Source organism: Pristiophorus japonicus, chromosome 9 (genome assembly GCF_044704955.1).
Source record: "Pristiophorus japonicus isolate sPriJap1 chromosome 9, sPriJap1.hap1, whole genome shotgun sequence".
NCBI lineage: Eukaryota > Metazoa > Chordata > Chondrichthyes > Pristiophoridae > Pristiophorus > Pristiophorus japonicus.
In genome coordinates this window covers 155,479,881-155,486,554 of record NC_091985.1, presented here as the reverse complement: position 1 = coordinate 155,486,554, position 6,674 = coordinate 155,479,881, and the positions used below count along the sequence as shown (strand labels likewise).

Below are 6,674 nucleotides of genomic sequence, written 5' to 3'. Positions count from 1 at the left end.
GAGGAGAGGGAGGAGAGAGGAGGAGAGAGGGAGGAGAGAGAACGGGAGGAGAGAGGGGAGGAGAGAGGGGAGGAGAGAGGGAGGGAGAGAGGGGGAGGAGAGAGGGGAGGAGAGAGGGGAGGAGAGAGGGAGGAGAGAGGGGAGGAGAGAGGGGAGGAGAGAGGGGAGGAGAGAGGGAGAGAGGGGAGGAGGAGAGGGGGTGAGAGGGGAGGAGAGAGGGGAAGGAGAGAGGGGAGAGAGGGGAGGAGAGAGGGGAGAGAGGGGAGAGAGGGAAGAGGGGAGGAGAGAGGGGAGAGAGGGGGAGGAGAGAGGGAGAGAGGGGAGAGAGAGGGAGAGAGGGGAGGAGGAGAGGAGAGGAGAGAGGGGAGAGGGAGAGGGGGAGGAGAGAGGGGAGAGGGGAGAGGGGGGAGGAGAGAGAGGGAGGAGAGAGGGGAGAGGGAGGAGGGAGAGAGGGGAGAGAGGGGAGGAGAGAGGGGAGAGAGGGGAGGAGAGAGGGAAGAGAGGGGAGGAGAGAGGGGAGAGAGGGGGAGGGGGGAAGAGAAGAGAGAGAACATTAAACTGAACCCATCTAAGACTGTCGCTTGCAGTGCTGATGGAAAACCACACAAGTTGATCCCAAATACTGCTGTACTATTGCTCCTTCTGTATGCAAATTATTCTACTCTTTGTGACAGCCATTCCGTGAACCATGGGCTGAATTTTCCTGACCTCGGCCGGTCCGAGACTGGTGGCATCTGTGGTGGGTGCCGTCCCCGCTGCTGACTCCAGCCCGCTCTGCAAAATGATTTTACGTTAATTGGGCTTGTTACGCCTCCCAGCGCATTTCCCGACCAATTAGATGAAGCATGTCTGGTGACGTCAATCATGACGCATCATCAGCCGGTTTCCTTAAAGGGACCATGTCAAACTTTCTATTGACAGTTGTGCTGTCAGTGTTCCACAACATTGCAAACATTGGCAGAGGTGCAGGGCTGCACCCAGGCTCTCCCATGGCTCCCTCCAGATGCTTATGGAGGGAGTCAGAGCACGTAGGGCGGTACTCATCCCTTCCCATGGGCAGAAGAGACCTCCCCAGGACACCAACACAGCCCGGTTGCACATTGAACAGGAGGACACAAGCAGGGATGTCATCAGGAGGACCAGGCTGCAGTGGTGCAAACCTTTCAATGATCTCAGTAGATCACAAAACGTTACTGCAAAGCCACACTCAACCTCATCCTGCTGTGCCCCTCATCACATCCCCATCACTCTGCCTTCCCTACCTTACTCCTGTACATCCTTACTCACACCAACTTACCTTGCACCTCCACCCATCCCTCCCTTTCTATCTACATTATCACATCCCCATCTCACTAGCCACCCTCACACTCATCCTAGTGCAATCATAAAATATCAACACACAAGGGTAGTTTACTTGGGTGTTTTAACCAATGTTCATATAAAGTTTCTGTTAATGTGCTATCAAACATTGAAACCTTTATTTTGAACACTTTGCATTCTTGGACAGATTGGTGTGCATCTTTGGAAGTGGCTTAGTGAGTTGCAGTGAATGGTGAGAAATAACACCCCCAGCAAAGGTGGTGAGTGTGAAAGGAATGGCTTGAGCATTGTAAGGAGCTTTATGGTGTTGGTGCTGGTGCATCATGTGGCAGCTGGGTGTACAGCGTCAAGTGAAGTAAATGTGGCCATGGTGAGGCAATCCCTGGTCTCCCGGGCAGCAGTGTGATCGGGTGCTGATGCCCTGTGTCCCGTGCAGCATCAGGTGATTGTGGAGAAGGTTGGTGGTGTTGTTGATGCTGCTGGTGTTGGGGCTGATCGTGGTGGGATTCTGAGGACCAAGGTGAGAGAGTTTAAAGGGCACCCATGCTGAGAGAATAGATGGCAGAAACATTCGGCCGATGATGAAAGAGTTCTTCCAATGAGGTGAGAGTGGATGGAGAGTGGAAAGTGAAAAGCCTGCAGAATCTGTGCTGGAAATGGACTGAGAAACAGCTTGTGGCTGAGGAAAGTGATGATCTGTCAGGTGGGAGCTTTTACTGTAAATTTGAAGCGGTCAAGGAATCAGCTGGAACAATGATCACTGAAGTCCCGCCTCAGGTTAACAGCCATGGTCCCCAAACGGCGTGGTTCCTGTGGCCATGAAGTTAAAGTGAAAAGGCAAGTTAAAAAAGCCGATTACTGATCTGTTAACTAGATGGTAATGAGTTTAATTAAGTCGCCTGCCGCTACGTGTCGGGTCTGCTCAGCACTGATAGACCCGACATTGGGAAAGGCACATTACGGTGGGGTCCTGACCCACTGTCGAAAAAAAAGTTTCCCACCCAACCTGCCAACGACCCCGCCCCCCGGGAAATTCCTTACAATAAGTAGAGCTAGGAAAATAAAGTACCATTACAGATAATATTCTGTGTTGCTATTCATTTCTTGATCTCTGGTGGGCCAAGAGTTGAATGGTTTCCAAACGGAGGGTGATGTTACTGAGATGATCAGCAGAATATTTTTCTTATGCAGTGGGACAATTTGACACCATTCAATAGTATAGTGAATTCCTTCTCCAGCATCTCTGGGCATTGCAGTGTTGGGACTTATCACCTATCACACCCTTTTTAATGCCACTGGACCAAGACCTAGCTCTGTCAAGCCCGTGTGGTGGCTGGTGTGCAACGGCCAGCACACGTTAATAAAATCCACGCACAGGCATCTTCCACCCTTCAGGATGCAGTTCAGGACCTGGAATATTAGGTCCTTCATTGAAACACTTGTGAACTCATCCCTTTTTGGCGTGGAAGCAAGTCATCCTCGCTTCGAGGAACCGCCTATGATGAATGTGTGCCGTAACATGCAAAACCGACACAACTCACCCCCAATTTACCAAGTCTTTTCCACTCGCTCAGTCTATACTAGGGCTTTCGCAATCAGAACCTGTCCTATCTACATTCTGACCATCAGAACTATCGTTCAGACAGCTCACATTGTCCAGTAGCCGCTGGATGCGGAACTTTCCAAACTGGAGTGATCAGGGGTATGGAGCACTACTCTGCCCTGTGACAGCAGGCTGAACAACAGGGAAGGATTTCCCATTTATTAGTACTGATGCCTACAAGCAACAAAACTTCAAAAGAAACATGGCGAAGGAGAGTACTTCATGGTTTCTGGACCAGAAAGACTCCACCCACTTTCTCCATCAGCCTGAGACAACACTGTTCTAATGATTCATATCAACAAAGGAACATTAGGAACAGGAGGCCATTCAGCCCCTCGAGCCAACTCTGCCATTCTACGAGACCAAGGCTGATCTGCACAAAAAGCTTCTCGATTTTGCCTTTAAGTGGCCTCGTTCTCATTTTAAGAACATGACCCCACATGTTCTAGATATTTACAACCAGAGGAAATAGTTTCTCTGTATCTACTCTATCAAATCCTTTAAACACCTCGATCAGATCATTCACCAAAGCTTCGAAGCTCAAGCCTCAATCTTCGATACTCAACAGATTCTGTCTAGTCATGCACAGCTTGAATATTGCTAACCATCTCGGACAACCTCTCCAGGGAAATATCTGAACAAGTGTTTGTTTCTGTTCCGTCTCCACGTCACCTGAATCAAGTCTTTCTTCCATGCCTCATCCATGCCTTTGTTACCTCTAGACTTGACTATTCCAACGCACTCCTGGCTGGCCTCCCACATTCTATCCTACGTAAACTAGAGGTGATCCAAATCTCGGCAGCCCGTGTCTTAACTCGCACCCATCACCCCTGTGCTCGCTGACCTACATTGGCTCCCAGTTAAGCAATGCCTCGATTTCACCCCCCCCCCCCCCCCCACACCCCGAGATGTCTGCACTCCTCTAATTCTGCCCTCTTGAGCATCCCTGATTATAATCGTTCAACCACTGGTGCCTTCAGCTGCCTAGGCCCCAAGCTCTGGAACTCCCTCCCTAAACCTCTCTGCCTCTCTCTCCTCCTTTAAGACACTCCTTAAAACCTACCTCTGACCAAGCTTTTGGTCATTTGCCATAATTTCTTATTTAGCTCAGTGTAAATTTTTTTGTTTTGTCTTATAACACTGTTAAGCGCCATGGGACGTTTTATTAGGTTAAAGGTGCTATATAAATACAAGTTGTTGTTGCCCTTCCTGACCAGGCAAAAGACTGGCAATCTGACGAGCACCAATTGTCACACCGTGAAAAATTCATACCTGCATACGGCGCTCCTCATCCTCCCTTTTCTTCCTCTCCTCTTCCTCCAGCTTCCTCTTCATCTCCATATCAGCTTTCCTAGTAAAAGCACAACAGGAAAACGGCTCTGTAAGTTACAGCCAAAAAGTCTCAGCAGTGCATGAGGAATTAGAGAAACATTGTAGATACTACGAGGAAAATCTGCTGGGATCAGTTGTAGTACAACACAATCAATTGCGAATCCTTTTCTTCTATAGGAATGTGCACCAAATATATACAAAATGTCAAATATTTGCTGAGGACATCAATATTCAACATGTGATCCAATGGTCACACACCCTTCAGACGTCATCGGGTTACTTTGGGCATGTCCTGCTGGATCGTTCGGTACGTGAAGATTTTGTTTCAAACAAAACCATCATTGGTTTATAATGAGAAGTTTTTCAACAACTTTACACACAGAGCAAAACATTCCCCTTAATTATACCCTTCACTGACTGAATCTCGGGCATCCAGCTGAAAGGGAGAAGATGCACCGAATGTCTCCTCTCTTCTGTCAGTCTCAGATTTTGAGTGTGCTCAGGATAATGATGGGTTAAGATTACAGTGCTGGGAACTGCAACACAATTCTACTATAGCGTTATGATCCAATAGACCACATACACTCCAAGATCAGGTTAAATGCAGAACAGAGCTCCCTCAACTTGATTCAAAACAGAACTTGTACAGCCAACTGCACTGGGAAGATTTCTCCATTCCCCACAAGAACCATCCCTTCTGGCTCTCGTAAGACAGACAATTCTTTTTACCAAAATGTCCTCAGTTTTGTGCATACACATACACACATGTACACACTCAGATACATACACTTAGACACAAGCATATATACACACACGTACGCATACCCGCCCACCCACACGTACACACGCCCGTATGCACGCCCGTCCCCACACCCACCCACACGTATACACACACACACACACACACCCACACGTACACACCCACCCACACACACACACACACACACCCACCCACACGTACCCACCCACCCACACGTACACACACACACACCCACCCACACGTACACACAACACACTTACAGCCGCCGTTCTTCCTCCTCTTGCTTGCGCCGCTGCTCCTCCTCCGCGCGCCGTTGCTGCTCCCGTTCCATGTCCTGCTGAATGGCCCGCAGTCGCTCAGCTTCCTCTTCCTCTTGTTTCTTCTTCTGTAGGGCACTCAGAAGCTGTTCTGAGCGTTTCACCAGAGCAACATATTCCTTATCAATTTCATCTCTGGTCATTACGATGCCCTAAGGAAAGCAAAGAGAAGGAAAAGACTGTCACAGGTCAATTGCTTTTACAACTCCGATAGCATTCAGTACAGGGAACCAGGCAGTACAAGTTGCTGACTTCAAGTTTGGTGGTCACAAGGCCAGTTTCTCCATTTTCTCAACACCTGCTAACAAGGAATGGGAATACACAATAAATGGTGGGATACTGAGAAGTGTAGAGGAACAAAGGGACCTTAGAGTGCATGTCCACAGATCCCTGAAAGTAGCAGGCCAGGTTAAGAAGGCATACGGAATACTTGCCTTTATTAGCTGAGGCATAGAATATAAGAGCAGGGAGGTTATGCTTGAACTGTATAAAACACCAATTAGACCACAGCTAGAGTACTGCGTGCCGTTCTGGTCACCACATTACAGGAAAGATGTGATTGCACTGGAGAGGGTACAGAGGAGATTTACGAGGATGTTGCCTGGACTAGAGAATTTTAGCTATGAGGAAAGATTGGATAGGCTGGGTTTGTTTTTTTGGAAGAGAGGAGGCTGAGGGGAGACCTTATTGAGGTGTATAAAATTATGCGGGTCCTAGATAGAGTGGATAGGAAGGACCTATTTCCCTTAGCAGAGGGGTCAACAACCAGGAGGCATAGATTTAAAGTAATTGGTAGGAGGTTTATAGGGGATTTGAGGGAAATGTTCTTCGTCCAGAGGGTGGTAGGGTCTGGAACTCACTGCCTGAAAGGGTGTAGAGGCAGAAACCTTCACCACATTTAAAAAGTACTTGAAGTGCCATAACCTACAGGGCTTCAGACCGAGAGCTGGAATGTGGGATTAGGCTGGAAAGTGGGATTAGGCTGGAAAGCTGATTGAAGGCCAGCACGGACACGATGGGCCGAATGGCCTCCTTCTGTGCTGTAAATTTCTATGATAACCTTGTCTTGGCTTTTTGCCATTTTCAGGAAAGCCATTTGCTGGAGCTCCATAAACCCAGAAGCATTCCATTCTGGAAGTTGCTGGGGAAGGCGGAAGACAGTGAAGCAAAAACTGACGACTTCCGGCTGGCTCTACTTGAAGATGGTGTCAGCCAAAGCCACTGGGGTTGTGGAGAGGACTGTGGCCCCACTGATCCATCCTCCTACCTAGAAATTGGTTGGTGGCAAGAGGCTAGAACAGAACATAAAGTGAAGGTGGGATTGTGAGGCACTCCCATTATC

The 6,674-nt window shown here is 48.7% G+C and overlaps 1 protein-coding gene across 4 annotated transcripts in view; it reads right to left on the bottom strand.

Moving 5' to 3' along the window:
• The window catches only part of myo6a (myosin VIa), a 265,925-nt gene that overhangs the window by 22,965 nt on the left and 236,286 nt on the right, over positions 1-6,674 (bottom strand). For all 4 annotated transcript variants that reach the window (XM_070889988.1, XM_070889986.1, XM_070889990.1 and 1 more), the window contains exons 26-27: positions 5,276-5,484; positions 4,196-4,274 (exon numbers count right to left, since the gene is read on the bottom strand). In XM_070889988.1, the coding sequence (XP_070746089.1) occupies positions 4,196-4,274; positions 5,276-5,484 (288 nt within the window). The remainder of the gene's footprint in view (positions 1-4,195; positions 4,275-5,275; positions 5,485-6,674) is intronic.